This window comes from Diorhabda carinulata, chromosome 2 (genome assembly GCF_026250575.1).
Source record: "Diorhabda carinulata isolate Delta chromosome 2, icDioCari1.1, whole genome shotgun sequence".
In the NCBI taxonomy this organism is placed as follows: Eukaryota; Metazoa; Arthropoda; class Insecta; order Coleoptera; family Chrysomelidae; genus Diorhabda; species Diorhabda carinulata.
Window position 1 is genome coordinate 21,488,678 of NC_079461.1, and position 21,340 is coordinate 21,510,017.

Here is a 21,340-nt window from a genome sequence, read left to right on the forward strand (position 1 = left end):
ATTAAACACGCACGTGATGTTTTCAGTCATTATTATTTCAGATTTACAAAATTGGTGGAAAGTAAGAAAAATTCGTCCACCACGAGGCGTGGCCACCAAAATTTCTAGTATTGTAAATTCAGAAGAATATCAGAAGCATCAGAGAGTTTTGTTTTGAAATACGTGATCTTCCTCATAAATCACTATATTTATTGGTGAAAACTGTATGAAAATTTGTTGAGTAGTTTTTGAATTAATCACGAATCTATCGAACAACAGGAATGTCATAAAGCTTTGTTTTGTAATATGTGATAGTTTTAGATAATTCATAAAAAAACCTTGACATATTATATATCAAAATCTTCCAATGAATAACTCTATTTATTGGTGAAAACTGCATAGAAATCGTTCAGTAGTTTTTGAATTATTCACGAATATATCGAGCAACAGGAATATCATAAAGCTTTGTTTTGTAATATGTGATAGTTTTAGATAATTCATAAAAAAACCTTAACATATTATATATCAAAATCTTCCCAATGAATAACTCTATTTATTGGTGGAAACTGCATAGAAATCGTTCAGTAGTTTTTGAATTATTCACGAATATATCGAGCAACAGGAATATCATAAAGCTTTGCTTTGTAATATGTGATGATTTTCAATAATTCATGAAAAAACCTTGATATATTATATATCAAAATCTTCCCAATGAATAACTCTATTTATTGGTGGAAACTGCGTGAAAATTCGTTGAGTAGTTTTTGAATTAATCACAAATCTATCGAACAACAGGAATGTCATAAAGCTTTGTTTTGTAATATGTGATGGTTCTAGATAATTCATAGAAAAACCTTGACATATTATATATCAAAATCTTCCCCATGGATAACTCTATTTATTGGTGGAAACTGCATAGAAATCGTTCAGTAGTTTTTGAATTATTCACGAATATATCGAACAACAGGAGTGTTATAAAGCTTTGTTTTGTAATATGTTATGGTTTTTAGATGATTCATAGAAAAACCTTAACATATTATATATCAAAATCTTCCCAATGAATAACTCTATTTATTGGTGGAAACTGCATAGAAATCGTTCAGTAGTTTTTGAATTATTCACGAATATATCGAGCAACAGGAATATCATAAAGCTTTGCTTTGTAATATGTGATGATTTTCGATAATTCATGAAAAAACCTTGATATATTATATATCAAAATCTTCCCAATGAATAACTCTATTTATTGGTGGAAACTGCGTGAAAATTCGTTGAGTAGCTTTTGAATTAATCACAAATCTATCGAATAACAGGAATGTCATAAAGCTTTGTTTTGTAATATGTGATAGTTTTAGATAATTCATAAAAAAACCTTGATATATTATATATCAAAATCTTCCCAATGAATAACTCTATTTATTGGTGGAAACTGCGTGAAAATTCGTTGAGTAGTTTTTGAATTAATCACAAATCTATCGAACAACAGGAATGTCATAAAGCTTTGTTTTGTAATATGTGATGGTTCTAGATAATTCATAGAAAAACCTTGACATATTATATATCAAAATCTTCCCCATGGATAACTCTATTTATTGGTGGAAACTGCATAGAAATCGTTCAGTAGTTTTTGAATTATTCACGAATATATCGAACAACAGGAGTGTTATAAAGCTTTGTTTTGTAATATGTTATGGTTTTTAGATGATTCATAGAAAAACCTTAACATATTATATATCAAAATCTTCCCAATGAATAACTCTATTTATTGGTGGAAACTGCATAGAAATCGTTCAGTAGTTTTTGAATTATTCACGAATATATCGAGCAACAGGAATATCATAAAGCTTTGCTTTGTAATATGTGATGATTTTCAATAATTCATGAAAAAACCTTGATATATTATATATCAAAATCTTCCCAATGAATAACTCTATTTATTGGTGGAAACTGCGTGAAAATTCGTTGAGTAGTTTTTGAATTAATCACAAATCTATCTAACAACAGGAATGTCATAAAGTTTTGTTTTGTAATATGTGATAGTTTTAGATAATTCATAAAAAAACCTTAACATATTATATATCAAAATCTTCCCAATGAATAACTCTATTTATTGGTGGAATCTGCGTGAAAATTCGTTGAGTAGTTTTTGAATTAATCACAAATCTATCTAACAAAAGGAATGTCATAAAGCTTTGTTTTGTAATATGTGATAGTTTTAGATAATTCATAAAAAAACCTTGACATATTATATATCAAAATCTTCCAATGAATAACTCTATTTATTGGTGAAAACTGCGTGAAAATTCGTTGAGTAGTTTTTGAATTAATCACAAATCTATCTAACAACAGGAATGTCATAAAGCTTTGTTTTGTAATATGTGATAGTTTTAGATAATTCATAAAAAAACCTTGACATATTATATATCAAAATCTTCCAATGAATAACTCTATTTATTGGTGAAAACTGCGTGAAAATTCGTTGAGTAGTTTTTGAATTAATCACAAATCTATCTAACAACAGGAATGTCATAAAGCTTTGTTTTGTAATATGTGATAGTTTTAGATAATTCATAAAAAAACCTTAACATATTATATATCAAAATCTTCCCAATGAATAACTCTATTTATTGGTGGAATCTGCGTGAAAATTCGTTGAGTAGTTTTTGAATTAATCACAAATCTATCTAACAACAGGAATGTCATAAAGCTTTGTTTTGTAATATGTGATAGTTTTAGATAATTCATAAAAAAACCTTGACATATTATATATCAAAATCTTCCAATGAATAACTCTATTTATTGGTGAAAACTGCGTGAAAATTCGTTGAGTAGTTTTTGAATTAATCACAAATCTATCTAACAACAGGAATGTCATAAAGCTTTGTTTTGTAATATGTGATAGTTTTAGATAATTCATAAAAAAACCTTAACATATTATATATCAAAATCTTCCCAATGAATAACTCTATTTATTGGTGGAATCTGCGTGAAAATTCGTTGAGTAGTTTTTGAATTAATCACAAATCTATCTAACAACAGGAATGTCATAAAGCTTTGTTTTGTAATATGTGATAGTTTTAGATAATTCATAAAAAAACCTTAACATATTATATATCAAAATCTTCCAATGAATAACTCTATTTATTGGTGGAATCTGCGTGAAAATTCGTTGAGTAGTTTTTGAATTATTCACGAATATATCTAACAACAGGAATGTCATAAAGCTTTGTTTTGTAATATGTGATAGTTTTAGATAATTCATAAAAAAACCTTGACATATTATATATCAAAATCTTCCAATGAATAACTCTATTTATTGGTGAAAACTGCGTGAAAATTCGTTGAGTAGTTTTTGAATTAATCACAAATCTATCTAACAACAGGAATGTCATAAAGCTTTGTTTTGTAATATGTGATAGTTTTAGATAATTCATAAAAAAACCTTAACATATTATATATCAAAATCTTCCCAATGAATAACTCTATTTATTGGTGGAATCTGCGTGAAAATTCGTTGAGTAGTTTTTGAATTAATCACAAATCTATCTAACAAAAGGAATGTCATAAAGCTTTGTTTTGTAATATGTGATAGTTTTAGATAATTCATAAAAAAACCTTGACATATTATATATCAAAATCTTCCAATGAATAACTCTATTTATTGGTGAAAACTGCGTGAAAATTCGTTGAGTAGTTTTTGAATTAATCACAAATCTATCTAACAACAGGAATGTCATAAAGCTTTGTTTTGTAATATGTGATAGTTTTAGATAATTCATAAAAAAACCTTGACATATTATATATCAAAATCTTCCAATGAATAACTCTATTTATTGGTGAAAACTGCGTGAAAATTCGTTGAGTAGTTTTTGAATTAATCACAAATCTATCTAACAACAGGAATGTCATAAAGCTTTGTTTTGTAATATGTGATAGTTTTAGATAATTCATAAAAAAACCTTAACATATTATATATCAAAATCTTCCCAATGAATAACTCTATTTATTGGTGGAATCTGCGTGAAAATTCGTTGAGTAGTTTTTGAATTAATCACAAATCTATCTAACAACAGGAATGTCATAAAGCTTTGTTTTGTAATATGTGATAGTTTTAGATAATTCATAAAAAAACCTTGACATATTATATATCAAAATCTTCCAATGAATAACTCTATTTATTGGTGAAAACTGCGTGAAAATTCGTTGAGTAGTTTTTGAATTAATCACAAATCTATCTAACAACAGGAATGTCATAAAGCTTTGTTTTGTAATATGTGATAGTTTTAGATAATTCATAAAAAAACCTTAACATATTATATATCAAAATCTTCCCAATGAATAACTCTATTTATTGGTGGAATCTGCGTGAAAATTCGTTGAGTAGTTTTTGAATTAATCACAAATCTATCTAACAACAGGAATGTCATAAAGCTTTGTTTTGTAATATGTGATAGTTTTAGATAATTCATAAAAAAACCTTAACATATTATATATCAAAATCTTCCAATGAATAACTCTATTTATTGGTGGAATCTGCGTGAAAATTCGTTGAGTAGTTTTTGAATTATTCACGAATATATCTAACAACAGGAATGTCATAAAGCTTTGTTTTGTAATATGTGATAGTTTTAGATAATTCATAAAAAAACCTTGACATATTATATATCAAAATCTTCCAATGAATAACTCTATTTATTGGTGAAAACTGCGTGAAAATTCGTTGAGTAGTTTTTGAATTAATCACAAATCTATCTAACAACAGGAATGTCATAAAGCTTTGTTTTGTAATATGTGATAGTTTTAGATAATTCATAAAAAAACCTTAACATATTATATATCAAAATCTTCCCAATGAATAACTCTATTTATTGGTGGAATCTGCGTGAAAATTCGTTGAGTAGTTTTTGAATTAATCACAAATCTATCTAACAAAAGGAATGTCATAAAGCTTTGTTTTGTAATATGTGATAGTTTTAGATAATTCATAAAAAAACCTTGACATATTATATATCAAAATCTTCCAATGAATAACTCTATTTATTGGTGAAAACTGCGTGAAAATTCGTTGAGTAGTTTTTGAATTAATCACAAATCTATCTAACAACAGGAATGTCATAAAGCTTTGTTTTGTAATATGTGATAGTTTTAGATAATTCATAAAAAAACCTTGACATATTATATATCAAAATCTTCCAATGAATAACTCTATTTATTGGTGAAAACTGCGTGAAAATTCGTTGAGTAGTTTTTGAATTAATCACAAATCTATCTAACAACAGGAATGTCATAAAGCTTTGTTTTGTAATATGTGATAGTTTTAGATAATTCATAAAAAAACCTTAACATATTATATATCAAAATCTTCCCAATGAATAACTCTATTTATTGGTGGAATCTGCGTGAAAATTCGTTGAGTAGTTTTTGAATTAATCACAAATCTATCTAACAACAGGAATGTCATAAAGCTTTGTTTTGTAATATGTGATAGTTTTAGATAATTCATAAAAAAACCTTGACATATTATATATCAAAATCTTCCAATGAATAACTCTATTTATTGGTGAAAACTGCGTGAAAATTCGTTGAGTAGTTTTTGAATTAATCACAAATCTATCTAACAACAGGAATGTCATAAAGCTTTGTTTTGTAATATGTGATAGTTTTAGATAATTCATAAAAAAACCTTAACATATTATATATCAAAATCTTCCCAATGAATAACTCTATTTATTGGTGGAATCTGCGTGAAAATTCGTTGAGTAGTTTTTGAATTAATCACAAATCTATCTAACAACAGGAATGTCATAAAGCTTTGTTTTGTAATATGTGATAGTTTTAGATAATTCATAAAAAAACCTTAACATATTATATATCAAAATCTTCCAATGAATAACTCTATTTATTGGTGGAATCTGCGTGAAAATTCGTTGAGTAGTTTTTGAATTATTCACGAATATATCTAACAACAGGAATGTCATAAAGCTTTGTTTTGTAATATGTGATAGTTTTAGATAATTCATAAAAAAACCTTGACATATTATATATCAAAATCTTCCAATGAATAACTCTATTTATTGGTGAAAACTGCGTGAAAATTCGTTGAGTAGTTTTTGAATTAATCACAAATCTATCTAACAACAGGAATGTCATAAAGCTTTGTTTTGTAATATGTGATAGTTTTAGATAATTCATAAAAAAACCTTAACATATTATATATCAAAATCTTCCCAATGAATAACTCTATTTATTGGTGGAATCTGCGTGAAAATTCGTTGAGTAGTTTTTGAATTAATCACAAATCTATCTAACAAAAGGAATGTCATAAAGCTTTGTTTTGTAATATGTGATAGTTTTAGATAATTCATAAAAAAACCTTGACATATTATATATCAAAATCTTCCAATGAATAACTCTATTTATTGGTGAAAACTGCGTGAAAATTCGTTGAGTAGTTTTTGAATTAATCACAAATCTATCTAACAACAGGAATGTCATAAAGCTTTGTTTTGTAATATGTGATAGTTTTAGATAATTCATAAAAAAACCTTGACATATTATATATCAAAATCTTCCAATGAATAACTCTATTTATTGGTGAAAACTGCGTGAAAATTCGTTGAGTAGTTTTTGAATTAATCACAAATCTATCTAACAACAGGAATGTCATAAAGCTTTGTTTTGTAATATGTGATAGTTTTAGATAATTCATAAAAAAACCTTAACATATTATATATCAAAATCTTCCCAATGAATAACTCTATTTATTGGTGGAATCTGCGTGAAAATTCGTTGAGTAGTTTTTGAATTAATCACAAATCTATCTAACAACAGGAATGTCATAAAGCTTTGTTTTGTAATATGTGATAGTTTTAGATAATTCATAAAAAAACCTTGACATATTATATATCAAAATCTTCCAATGAATAACTCTATTTATTGGTGAAAACTGCGTGAAAATTCGTTGAGTAGTTTTTGAATTAATCACAAATCTATCTAACAACAGGAATGTCATAAAGCTTTGTTTTGTAATATGTGATAGTTTTAGATAATTCATAAAAAAACCTTAACATATTATATATCAAAATCTTCCCAATGAATAACTCTATTTATTGGTGGAATCTGCGTGAAAATTCGTTGAGTAGTTTTTGAATTAATCACAAATCTATCTAACAACAGGAATGTCATAAAGCTTTGTTTTGTAATATGTGATAGTTTTAGATAATTCATAAAAAAACCTTAACATATTATATATCAAAATCTTCCAATGAATAACTCTATTTATTGGTGGAATCTGCGTGAAAATTCGTTGAGTAGTTTTTGAATTATTCACGAATATATCTAACAACAGGAATGTCATAAAGCTTTGTTTTGTAATATGTGATAGTTTTAGATAATTCATAAAAAAACCTTGACATATTATATATCAAAATCTTCCAATGAATAACTCTATTTATTGGTGAAAACTGCGTGAAAATTCGTTGAGTAGTTTTTGAATTAATCACAAATCTATCTAACAACAGGAATGTCATAAAGCTTTGTTTTGTAATATGTGATAGTTTTAGATAATTCATAAAAAAACCTTAACATATTATATATCAAAATCTTCCCAATGAATAACTCTATTTATTGGTGGAATCTGCGTGAAAATTCGTTGAGTAGTTTTTGAATTATTCACGAATATATCTAACAACAGGAATATCATAAAGCTTTGCTTTGTAATATGTGATGATTTTCGATAATTCATGAAAAAACCTTGATATATTATATATCAAAATCTTCTCCATGAATAACTCTATTTATTGGTGGAAACTGCGTGAAAATTCGTTGAGTAGCTTTTGAATTAATCACAAATCTATCGAACAACAGGAATGTCATAAAGCTTTGTTTTGTAATATGTGATGGTTTTAGATAATTCATAGAAAAACCTTGACATATTATATATCAAAATCTTCCCCATGGATAACTCTATTTATTGGTGAAAACTGTGTGAAAATTCGTGGAGTAGTTTTTGAATTATTCACGAATATATCGAACAACAGGAATGTCATAAAGCTTTGTTTTGTAATATGTTATGGTTTTTAGATGATTCATAGAAAAACCTTGACATATTATATATCAAAATCTTCCCCATGAATCCCTTTATTTATTGGTGAAAACTGCGTGAAAATTCGTTCAGTATTTTTCTAATTAATTATGAATATATCGAATAGAATATGCATCATTTTAATTTGTTTTATAATAATATCGAGGGTTTTCCTTGATTCACATAGAACTTACAAGGAAAAAACCAAAAGTTCTTAAGCTTCCTGACTTTCGAAGATAAACGCGATGTAATACTAAAAATGTCCCATTTTCAATTCCGCGAAACAAGAATTCAAATGTCCACGTCTTAAATAGTGCAATTTAAACAAAGAAAAGAAAAATATTTATGTATGTATGTATATCCTTTCCCTTGTACAAACTCGTCCATCTGAGTAAATGTTTTTATCTACAACTAATCTGTAAATATGACTGGTGGAAGAGCTTTCATGGTGCTTTTCAGAATGTCATAGATAAGCTCGATATACCGCTCTGAAAGCGCCCAATGCAATGTTTAGTCTACGTTTCAAAGAAAACTCATTTCTAGACTTTTGCGAATTCAGAACGGCCGCCGATGTTTGTATCTGGACTCCATTCCCTAACACATGAATACATGATTGAAATTGAGATTTATACCTTTTTCTGACTTAAAAGGATTTCCAATTAGCTCAACTACAGATTTCCCGTATTGGAGGCTCAACTGCTCAACGGATTTATATACGAAATTTCAAATCTTTCAAATAACTTTTAATTGATTTAAAAAGAAGAAAGATTAAATAATTAAATAATCTCAAAAAAAAACTTTTTTTGATACAGCTTTTTTTGTGTTTATGGTAATCTACGAATCGTGGTTATTAAATAACGAGATCTGTAAACAAATCAGTGTAGTGGTGGTCTCCGTTCGTTTAAAAAATTGAAACAACGGATCGTTGAGAAATTTTAGAAAAACTGCAATTGAATCATTCCAAAAACAGTTTTTTTTTGTTAAAATTGATATTCACATGATTAAGTAATTAAAATAACATCAACTTTTACCTATTAGAGACCTTACAGGGAAAAAAATTAAGTAGCATCTAATATGTTGAAAAGTGAGAAATATATTTCCCTGTATCTTTTGTTTATTTTTAAAACCGGCAACAATGGAATGTAATTACCAATAAAATTTTGTTTTTTTCATTCAACTGGAACCGACGTTGGGAATTTACCTCAAAATTTCATTGTTTACACGAAGGAAATTGAAGACCTGATGTCTTTTATAATCTCTTTCGACGCAGACAAAAACCAATTCCTTAATTTAAATAAACATTTCGATGTAATATCGTCACAAAACAGAGATGTTATTGTTTAAACTGTCATCTGCAAGTTAAGGTTTCGAGAGAATTCTTAAGGAATATAAATTAGGAGTCGGTTTTGTCTAGTAGCTCCAATTGGAAAACACAAAGAATTATGGGAATTTGCGAATGATTGTCTAAACGATTATTACATCCCTCGTGCTATTTACGTATCTAAACGTTTACAATGGACATTCACAATTATCCAGAAGTTATACTAATAAGAAAATTCCAGCACCGTACTTGGAAAATACAGGGTATATCATAAGTAAACTTGTTTTAATTGTTTTCATTCAGCAAGTTAGTGAAAGATTTTGACGACTGAAGGACTGGTATAAGAAGTTTACGTATAGGACCAAAACGAAAGAGAAACACTATAATGTGGAGAGTCCTTCCAAAAGGATTGCTTCAGATATCGCTGGAGCATTTCCAGCGACAGAAAGTGATGGTGAATACGATCCTGAATCAAGAGGCTACAACTATCGGCGAAAGAATTTACCAGACGATATGGTGAATCCTTGGATGTCCAAAGTACTTTGTAATTTAGTAAATCTGTGGCTGAGATGATCCCAATGCATCCACAATCAAATCGAATGGTGGAAAGACCATTTGTAGATACGTTAGGACATTAATCATTGGTATTGCCTCCAACAATTGTGAATGAAAATTTTCTTTTCAAGGATTTTTGTTAACATTTGTAGAAATTGGATATTTAATGATATCTAAATAGGAAACTGTGTCATCTGTAGTTGTATATACAATCTCTGGGATAGAAGGTTTGGGTTAAAATATCCAGATAACATCGACCAAAGAGAGACATTAACGAATAGATTAGAGCGTATCGAAATGGGCGCGACTTGTGATTACCTTGCACGAGCCCCTATAATTTATCATACTAGGGAATCATTATTACCGACAGCGTAGCGGCAAAATGCGGTGTGTTTGATAGTTTAGTCAAAGTGAAAATTGCTCAGATATTCGATATACTATGAGTATAAAAGGGCAATCGGTTTAACAGTTAGTGAAAACAAATAGATGGATTTTATGCATATTTGCGACTGTTTATGAATAAATCATTACATCAACAAAAAACTCACCCTTTTCATGGAAATATAATAATGTTTTTCGTATCTTTTTACACCCTTCGTATTCTTGGGTTAATTAATTTATTTACACACTTAACTTCAATAATTTACTTATAATTATCACGAATATTGATTTAAAATTTAACTTATTGCGTTTCAATAATCATTTATATACCTTAAGAAAATTCTAGAAATTATTTAGAAGAAATACTGTCTGCTATTAAAAAAGTTATATACAAATAGACATCAAACGGGTTGAAGAAGAAAGTAGTTGAAAAGAAAATAGTTTTTGTTGAAAAAAAATATTGAAAATTCAAAAATTTTGTAGGTAGTTTAAACATCTCAGTAACAACACCGCCATATTGCGTGACGTACAAGCTATAAAATAAAAACTGAATATATGGTCTGTTGGTTTTTTTCACAATCCTCTGAGATCATTTTAATATAAAAAAGATTGAAATTAAACTTAGTTTAATATTTTATAGAAATTATGCTTTTAATTTTTAACGTGATTATATAATAATTTGGAACTTGAACTAGAAATTATTATATATAGAAAAATACTTTAGTTATACGTAACTAATAAATAAAAACTGTATTATAACAGCACATGCTACGTTGCCAGCAACGATAACCTCGTGATGGTCAAGCAGACAAATGTTTCTATTAATCTTACGACGTCACAGCTGGAAACCAATGAGAATCGTTTTCTTGTGTAGTTTTAGTTAAATATTTAAATATTATTTCTAGTTTGTGACATTATTTGTGACAAAAACTCATAAAATAAATACTTTTTGATAAAATGCTATAATGGAATGGGCAGAAATTTCTTTTTATGATTGAATAGAATGAAATCAAGACAAGACATAGACGACGTAGTCATACAGAGTGTTCCGGGATTTCATACAAAAAATTTTGGAGTAAGTAGACGACGTCTAATTAATGCTGTGACATAATAAAATTTCTTATACGAAACATAAAATGTATAAGAAAACGAAAAATTATAATTGACTTTTCAATACCTATTGAGAAAATTTTTTTTCTAGCTTTTAAAATCGAATTCAATCAATTTTAACTTTTGGAATTTTATAAATCACTTAAACATTTTAATTTTGTGTGGAACGGCATTAACTATGTTTAGTATAATAATAAGTAGTAAATTGAATTTTGGTTGGGTTAGATTAGGTTAGGTTAGGTTAGGTTAGGTTAGGTTAGGTTAGTAGTAAATTGAATGTTATTTAGTTTAGGCTAGATTAGGTTAGGTTAGGTTAAATTAGATTAGGTTAGGTTAGGTTGGTAGTAAATTGAATTTTATTTAGTTTACGTTAGAATAGGTTGAGTTAGGTTAGGTTAGTAGTAAATTGAATTTTGTTTATCGCATCCACAGATTTTTTCAATTAAAATTATGGCGGCTAGAAAATAAACACCATTTACTGTTACGTGAGATATTGATAAACAAACAAAATTCATATTTCAAATAGGAAATAATTCAAAATTTTTCTTGGAAATACAACGCTAATGATATGTACAAAATAATCAAAAATATTTCGAGTGAAAATCGGGATTCACGTAACCAAAGTTGAAATCCTGTTTGAGGTTATGTTAAAAGCTTTCGACCTTCTTTCGTTGCTGCCTCTACTATCCACAAAGTAACTATTTCTATAGAAATTGTTTTACTTTTCATGAATTTGCTGTTTATTTTATTTCGTTGACATTTGACATTTAACAGTGACAGATCGTCATTGCCAACATTAAAACTAGTTTGCTTATCATATTGTAGGTACAAAATAGAAAAAAAATAGATTAAAGTAGCCTTGCATCATTTACTAGTCCCAAAATTATACATTAAACTTTGATATGACATTTGACAAGACTTTTGAATGACATAAATCAATTGATCTGTCAATATTATCCAATTGACAAGGTTAAAAAGCTGTCATTGCTTGTCAATATTTTCATATTAAACATAGGTAGTGAATTTATTTTTTTCGAGCTCGTTTTATCGATTTATTTTGAAATAATGATGAATATGGATTATTTTCCTATTCATACCCATATTTCAATTTTACATTTATGAAAATTTTTATACGTTTTAATAGTTTTTTTACGTCTCTTTTTGTTTGATAGTATCAGCGCGTTTACGCCCTCTTTCGTATTTTGAACAACCGTTAAAAATTTATATTTCCTCTTTTATACGTACTTGGTAATAATTTGTTTTATATTTACAATTTCATGGTAGCACAGGGCTGGTTTAAACTCGATATTTTTTACTACATGTTTCAAAAACTTTTTTACGTTTATTTTATTAAGTTAGGTTAAGTATTTCTGATTATACAAGACAAATTATGAGCTTTTGTACATCGATCTCATAACCTCACTTTAATACACATCGATCTCATAACTTCACTTTAATATATGGATCTCATAACCTCAGTTTAATACATCAAATTCATAACCTCTCTTTAATGTTAATTTTTTTTAAATAGTATTTGACAAACTTGTAAGTAGGATGAAGGAAGATCTGAATATACCTTAGTCAACTACGACAGGTGTATAGATTAGATAAAATCTAGAATAAGAACACCTGGAAATTAAAGTGGCAAATGAAGGAAAAGAAACCAAGTAAAACGACGAAAAAATGTGTCAAATAAAGAAAAGTAGGGAAATTAGTGCAAACAAAGACAAAAATTGTCTTTATCAATCGGTAGAACGTGGATTTTAACCTATCTACTCCACGTTCAGAATTAGTTGAGGGCTCAATACTGTACAACACGAAAAACATGCACAATCATTTGCCAATTTATAGATAGATTGAACTTTGATTATCAGAAATAAGAAAATTTTATTGTATGTTTATGGGAAATTATTTGTTGTTGTATGGTCAAAAGAAAATTGAATTAATTTAGTGGAGAAAATAGATATCTGAGCAAATTGCAATAAAGAACAATATGAAAAATAAAAATTTATATAGCTTCGATGTTAGCGTATCGAGAGTTATGTTTTTTTTTGAAAAAATTCAACCAAATCGATTTCTTAAGCTACAATAAAAAATCGTTATAAGTTTTGCGAATATTGTAAAAATAAATTGAGGCCGGTCCTTTATTGGATGATTAACAGCAATTAACGTCAAAGTGTGTCATGTTTATGGTTTTTTTTATGGGGCAGTACGGTAAGTAGTAAGATAGACATAAATACGTCACATAGTGCCGTTTTATTAATAACAACAAAGAAAATTTGATAAAAAAAGGGATAAAGCATAAACTGTAATTACTATATTGAAAAAAAATCGATTTTCATTTTTTTTTCATTCTTTAACCTTTTATTTGTTCTCTAGAGTATAAGGGATGAAACACATTCGTAACTTTGGTTTTCCCTTTCTTTCACCCTAATGGGAGGCCGAAATTATACCGAAAGTTAATGATCCTGTCGGTTTCAAGTTTGTATTCTAAAATATAACACTCTAGGGTGGAATTAATGTTGATTAACTCCAACCCTTAATTTTTATTCGTATACCTTTTAATGAACTTAATTCTGATAAACACATCTTTAAGAATTTAATCTTTTTTTTTTATTTGGTTTAGCCTGAGCGGGAAACTTATTTTATGAACAGCCCTCGTACTATCAGATGATTTTAAAGATTTTGGAATTTGTTCCAAACAACTATACACGAAGAAAAATGTTATTATTTTATCTTTTATCGGGAAAAGATAAAATAGGTTTTTTGAAATGTTTCTGAGCCGTATTTGATTTTTCAAATTATAAATTATGTTTATGTTTCTAAATGTTCTTGATTTTAGGTCTCTTTTGTTTCAAAATTAGTTTTTTTAATAATTTTTGAAAGATAGATATAATTTAAAAGTCGAAACGTCAAATTTGATCTATCTTCGAAAAATTATCGAAAAAACTAATTTTAAAACAGAAGAGATCTAAAATCATGAACATTTAGAAACATAAACATATTAAAAGGTCTAAGAAATGAGAAATTAAAGAAATTTATCAAAATATGTAGATGAAAAACTGAAATTTATGGTGAAAATTTGATTTTTTTTGAATTTATACGAAAAAAACTGCATTTTGACCAAATCTATACTAACTTTAGTTAGTTTTTCATCTTCTCGCTGAACTATAGTTCGAAAAAACACACTTTAAGCTATCTGCGTTTTATAACTAAAAGAACTGAGTTTGATCTTCTGTTTTTTTTAAACAATAATTCCATTCTAACTCAATTCGATTCTTTACTATTTAGTACAGTTCACTATTCCAAAATGTACAGAAATGTTGACGGTTTCATCTCGATTTTATATGTCTGGATCTGCGGGCTTACGTAGCTCGCTCACTATTTCTATCTTTCTCACTCTAACGCAAAGGATACTAAAAGAAATTTATGTATCCTGATGTACCTAATCAGGATAACTAAAAAATTCGAATCGAATCATTGTATTTTCGTCATTCGTCGATAAACAGAAATTATAACATGAAATAATTCAAAATATAAAATTTATTCATTATATTTTTCCAAATCGTGTTTTTTTGATAAAATCTGCTCATAATCTCCCTTTAAATAAGTAAACCTTCTTAGGCAACTTAGGATTCTGCTTGCTCATCATCTGAACCGGAGATGGCGGTGTAAATTTCTTATGAGATCCCTCCAAAAGTTCCTCTTCTTTTTTCCTAACTTTCTCCCCATCAATATCGAATAAAAGTTGATATAAATCTGGTTTTTTTACAGTATCTTCCTTAATATTATCGATTTTCGATTCATTTCTTATATTAATTACTTGTTTTGAATCATTTTTGTCAACGATACTTCCTGATTTCGATGTATTCGGAGATGTTTTCGATTTCTTCAACAGACTTCTCAAAGTGATCGGTTTATTTTTCGGAATATTATCAGTTTCGTTACATTCCGCTATCGAAATAGAATTTTTCGGGGGAACAGACAAAAACGGAAACTTCTCATTCGATCCTTTCTTCGAAGTATCATTTTTCGTAATTTGATTTTTCTTCCAGTTCATTCCAGAAAAATCGGTTTCTTCGAAAGTTTTCCTCAAAGCAAATCTAGCAGTCGAGGGGGTTTGTAAAGATTTTTTCGACGTATCTGATACATTTTTTTCTTTAATTTTCGAATTAGCTATAATTGTCGATAACGAATCGTTGGAATCTATTGGAGACCAAATTAGATCTCCGGCTTCGTTTTTCCTGTAAGGTTTTTTGTTATTTAACTTTTTAGGAGGTAACCAAATATCCTGACCGTTATCGAAAGATACTGTCATACAAATTAATTTAGTTACGAAATCCCGCATGTAATCAGTATTTTCATCATCCGAATCATCTTCGGATGATATTTCTTCTTGTTTATTCAATTTTGGAGCTGGGAAATTATTCCAGAACTTACTGCATTGTTCGAATTGTTTGTTAGTTAAAACCGGAATCGCTCCGTTGGTTTCAGGTTCTTTAGTTTTGTTCAAGTTGTTTAATCTTGTTTTTAAATCATATTCTGGTATCAACATTCCGTAATTTCCTACCGCTGCATCTTTAGATTGAGTTTCTATTTTTTTATTTTTACATATTTCATGCATCACTCTATGTCTTTCATCTTTTATTTTTTTTAATTGTCTCAAATATCTTTCTCTATCGGCTTTAATTTTTTGAACGTATTTATCTCTTATTGATTTGATTTTTTGTTTTCTTAATGAATGTTCTTTTTCTTTACCTTTCATTTGGAATATTTCCGATTTGAATTCTTCTTTTATTTCTTGTAGTTTTTGTCTATGGTTTTTTCCTACGTATTGCCATTTATTTTCTAGTTCTTCGAATCTTCTTTCGCATTCGCTTTTACCATTTTCTTTTGTCGTATCATCAGAACTGTTGTTACCAGAATTTTTTCCTATACCAATTGTAGATTTAGTCATTATTTTATCTGTTTTTTTCGTTTTTTTACCGTCCGTTTTACGTTTTTTGTTTAATCTATTAGTTCTTTTTAAATTAGTAGGGAAAACTTGATTTTTTCCTATGTGTTGTATGAGTTTTATCAATAAAACATCTTGCATTAAAGAACAAAGTAAAATTTGAACGTTCGGGTCTAAACAAGCGTCTCGTATATTAAAAATCAAATTCGACGTTGCATTTTGTAGATTTTTCAAAGAATAACTATCAAAACTTGTAGAAGGTTCTTCGTGTGTGAATTCATCTGGGAAATTGAAGCTATAATCTTCTTCTTCATTTAAACATACGTTTTCCGAAGATTGATTAGTTGCATTATGATAATTAGTTGAATTATGGATTGCGGTCAAAATTTCAGTTGTTTTATTAAAAGCGTTTTGTACATAACTTGTATCTCCTCGAATAACTTCGAAATAATCATTTTTAATATTTTCTAAACTAGTTCTATCCGTTTCCGAAGGAAATAAACAACATAATAAAGTTAAACCTGTTATAGTAAATAACGAAGCAGCTATTGATAAAATCGTTAAATTTTCCGGAGCTTTCATTTTCTTTTTAGCTTTCGATTTAAGTTTTTTCCAATCCGTTTTCGTTTCTTCTGTTTTATCTTCGACCGGTGATTCTTTATCATTTTTATCATCGGGAATATCAATTAAAACATGTTCTAAATCGGTTTTATCAGCTTTTTCTTGTAATTCGGTCTTGTCAAATTCGTCGATTGCGATATTTTCTATAGAACTGCTTCTAGAACTTTGTTGATCGCTCAAAATTTCCCACGATGTCGTTTCATCGGTATCTAAATCATTTTTTGATGATATATGGTCACTCATTATTTAGATTTTAATATCGGAACAAGAAATTTTGACTTATCGGTATCTAAAAAATAGTTGTGACAGACGTCACGCATTTTTTAACGATATAGTGATAAAAATAAATAATGAAAAAAACTAGTTGTAGCGTATTTATACATAGTAATCAACTATACCAACTGCTACTTTGAAAAAAAAATGTCTAATGTCAAAATTATAAATTCTTCTTCTCTATTTTTGACTGACAGTTCAGTAAGAATTTGACATATAACACAGACAATTCATATGAAAGAAGAAACTTCTTACTTTATCTGGTGTGTTATTATCTCTAGGAGAATTTGTTGGTGGAGAACAGTTTTCCATTGATGGTATACCCAATTCGTATATATTCAACATGTGGGCAGCTTGGGCGTGTACCATGAGATCCCAAGCGTTTTGGAAAGCGTCTTTACATTGAACACATAAGAGAGAAGCCGATGCGTGAGGATCCTCCGGAGATTCTGTAACAATTCAATGAAAACTCAAAGAAAATATTATTTTCTATACACGACGATTGATACTAAAGTTTTAATATGTGAAAAAACTAACAATAAGTTCGCAAAATGATTCCCTAGACCGACCCTGTCTTGCTACTATGGAATCTTAAAAATTCGGTGAATTCGCGCGGTGCTTTTCGTTTGATGTTCATTTGTATATCATTTTTCAGTATTAGGCGGTTTATTTATAGTATTTCTTCTAAATAATACTGCACCACCGACAGTTTTAATTATTCTTCAATGGAGACGTGAGGATTCTGTTTGTTTCAGTAAAGTTATTACGATTAATCTACGGATCATCCTGATTGCGTTCGAGGTACCGCTCGCAAAACTCCAATCTGCGATGGATAACATCCTGGTGGAGAAACATTTATCGTAAAAACGATCGTTTATTTGAAAATATCTCGCACTGCAAATTGGTTTGGCTGCTCAATTAAGGCCAGAGCTACAGATAACGGTCGATTAGAACTCAGCGCGTCGACAACAGAGCCCGTTTTTAAGAATTTCTGGTACGTTTTCCACTCTGTTGAACGATTTGGTTATTTATTTTTGAAAACGCGTCCTTAATTATATAAAGTGAACGAAAACAATACTTACTGGATTTATTTGAATCACATTTGCAGGTGAAACGTAATTTACAGTAGGTCTTTTTGTGTTCGAGGAGTTCTTGGAGTTCGGAAAAAAGTTCTCTGCAGTTACCGCATATCAATATATCTTGATTACCTGAAACAAAGTATACAAATTTGTAAACTACGTGAAAAACTTTTTCTTTTTTTTTGGATTAATGCATTTATTCGATTTTCTGAGAAGGAAAACATTATGATTTGAGTTGGAAGTGAATAAAGAAGATTTTCCACGACGCAATCAACACCCTTATGATTTTATTAGTTTTTATGCATAAGATTTGATTAAAAAACTAGTTGAGAAATTTTGTTAATGTCATCATTTACTTTTTCAATTTCTTTACTAGCACTTTATTTAATTTAATCGTACTAACGTTAATATCACGATATAAAAGAAGAGAAACTGGGGTATGCAAACAGCAAAAAACATTTTTTTTTAATTATACAACTAATTTGGAACTTGTAGTAGGAAATCCTCTAGAGTTCAAACAATGGCCAACAATCCTAATGACCACTTTATATTAATCGCTATCGAATTAAATATTCAAATAACCCCCGTAGTTTGACGTCATAAGCGTGTGTCGCCATTTTATAATGACATCGTTTCTTACGTAATGTCGGATTCCGGCTTTAAATTTTTATTCGTTATAACACATAAACTCATTTTTATAATAATACTTACTATAAACTTTGAGTTGGTCGAGTGGTGGAATAATCGTTGTTTTTTGAGATTGATTTTTACCATTTCTAGTCGTGGTCATCAACCTCTGTCTCTTTATCGGAGGAACCAGTCGAGTGGGTCCGACAGGAAACGCTGTCGAAGCGTAATAACTGAAATAGAAAAATTACCAATCGAAATCAAAATTGTTTTACGGACTTTTAAACACAACAATAAATGATTGAAGAATCGTGAAAAAAACAATTGGTTTTCATATATTGTTTATCAAGAAATGAGTTTTTCTTGGAAACAGTTGGACTGTAGCGCGAAATTAACGGTTAGTTTATAAACTTAGAAACAACTCGTTCTAAATAGTAATTGCAGTCTTTTTTCTCTAAATAGACGTGTACGTATGCGATAAAACCACTTTCTGATAAAAACTTTGGGGCTAGGGAATAGAAAAAAGTCACTAGGACTCATATCTGACGAATACGGTGAGTGGTTAACAAATTTCTGAATTTTAGACATTGTGATCACTCAAGATCGTGAAGGCGCGTTGTCCAGATGGAAAAATATTTTCTTGTCGCACTATTTTCAATTTTCACCCTCACTTTTCGATATTTGAAACTGTCTTTGCCTCTATTTCTTATCTAGACTGTTATTTGTTCCAAAAATGTTTCTAAGACTTATATCTGACGAATACGATGAGTGGTTAACCAATTTCTCACTGTATATAGTTATTTATTCAAGTTTATAAAGTTCAAGAAGACTGTATTAAAGAATAGTTTTGTGCTTATGAGTAAACTCAGATTTTTTTCATCTTCTTCGCTTTTTTTTGGTTTCTTTAAACTGATGACCTCCATTTGTCAATGGTGAATATTAGTTTTGTTTACTCAAAATGAGAATACAACTCCCCGAGGACGCATCTCCAGTTGAATATATTAACGCTAAATAAATAGGGGTTGCTACTTAAGTTTATAGAAATGGCAACACCGATGTGATTATGTCAAATCTGACATTGACATAATGAAGTTTCACGTTTTTAATGTCATACGAGTGGTATTTGAGATGTTTACAGATACTTGAACCATTCATTTTGATCGAGAAATGTCTCGATGAAATCGCTTCGACTTTTGGTGATGAATTTCGTAAAACTCGTCCAAAACATCGATTCTGTATGTAAATTAATATTTTCAAAAGTCATAAAACCATATCTAATTATAGACATTTCTATAATTTTACTTTTATCACTATAACATGTGAAACCATCGAAATGATTCAAAATTTTGCACATTTTCCAATACAAAATTGTATCTTATTTTATACATAATTTTCGTATGGTTATTTTTCAACATTACCTCGTAAGATTTTTTTGTTGGGGGCGGAGATTACATGAAAAACCGTATATAGACATCGGAATGTCATTTAAGAGGTGTTCCGAGACGATTCTTTTCTTTTTTCACGAGATAGTGAGTTATTTACCTTTAGGAACGTCTTTTCCCCATCAGAGGCATCCAGACGAGCTTAGGACAAAAATAAAATTTGCAAAAATACCATATACAGATCTGCAGAGCCGGATTTAGTTAATTCCAATGCAAATAAATAGACGAGATGTTTTATAATTCTTAAATTATGATAGTTTTTTGTTTAAAAATATTTCAGTTACAAACAAATGCGTTGAAAAAGTTATTGAAACTGTTATAGAGGAATTTTTTAATGCTTATTTTAGTTTAATAATATAAATAATTGAATAGAAGTTGTAAGTTGGTTCTGGTTATGAATTTGAGTGGCGAATAAAAGTTTTTTTTTGTGAAATTTCGACAATTTGCTTGAGTAGAAGCAAGAGTAGAAGTATATAGATTGTCCTTTATTACAAAATAAAAAGTAATATATATTTGGATAATTTTTGATGTTTCCAAAATCCGTATCTGTATCAGGCTGCAAAATGTTCCAGTCGATTTTTAGAGAGCTATGAAGATAATTTAACAATCTTCTATTGAAAAATTCGAGACAACTAATTCGAGACGTTGATATTTATTTAGAAATTCCCCAATATTTTGCTACCTTCAAAGTTTTTTCCACACAAAAATCTCTCTTTGTTTTGTTGATGGACATCTTCTACTTTTTACTGTATACAGTCATTTGGAAGGTTGTTTTTTCATATTTTTCTATGGAAATAAATTAATTTTTACTTCCCACTGGGATCGAAAACATTAACAAAATATTAGTATAGAGCAGAGATGTCAAACTCAATTTTGAAGATGGCCTGATATTGAATTTTGAATTCGTAGTTGGGC

General features: G+C 28.7%; 1 protein-coding gene across 2 annotated transcripts in view; it reads right to left on the minus strand.

The window, feature by feature from the left end:
- The window catches only part of LOC130903888 (heterogeneous nuclear ribonucleoprotein C), a 213,551-nt gene that overhangs the window by 11,452 nt on the left and 180,759 nt on the right, over nt 1-21,340 (minus strand). For both annotated transcript variants that reach the window (XM_057816250.1, XM_057816251.1), the window contains 3 exons: nt 19,068-19,216; nt 18,360-18,485; nt 17,533-17,726 (listed from right to left, as the gene is read on the minus strand). In XM_057816250.1, the coding sequence (XP_057672233.1) occupies nt 17,533-17,726; nt 18,360-18,485; nt 19,068-19,216 (469 nt within the window). The remainder of the gene's footprint in view (nt 1-17,532; nt 17,727-18,359; nt 18,486-19,067; nt 19,217-21,340) is intronic.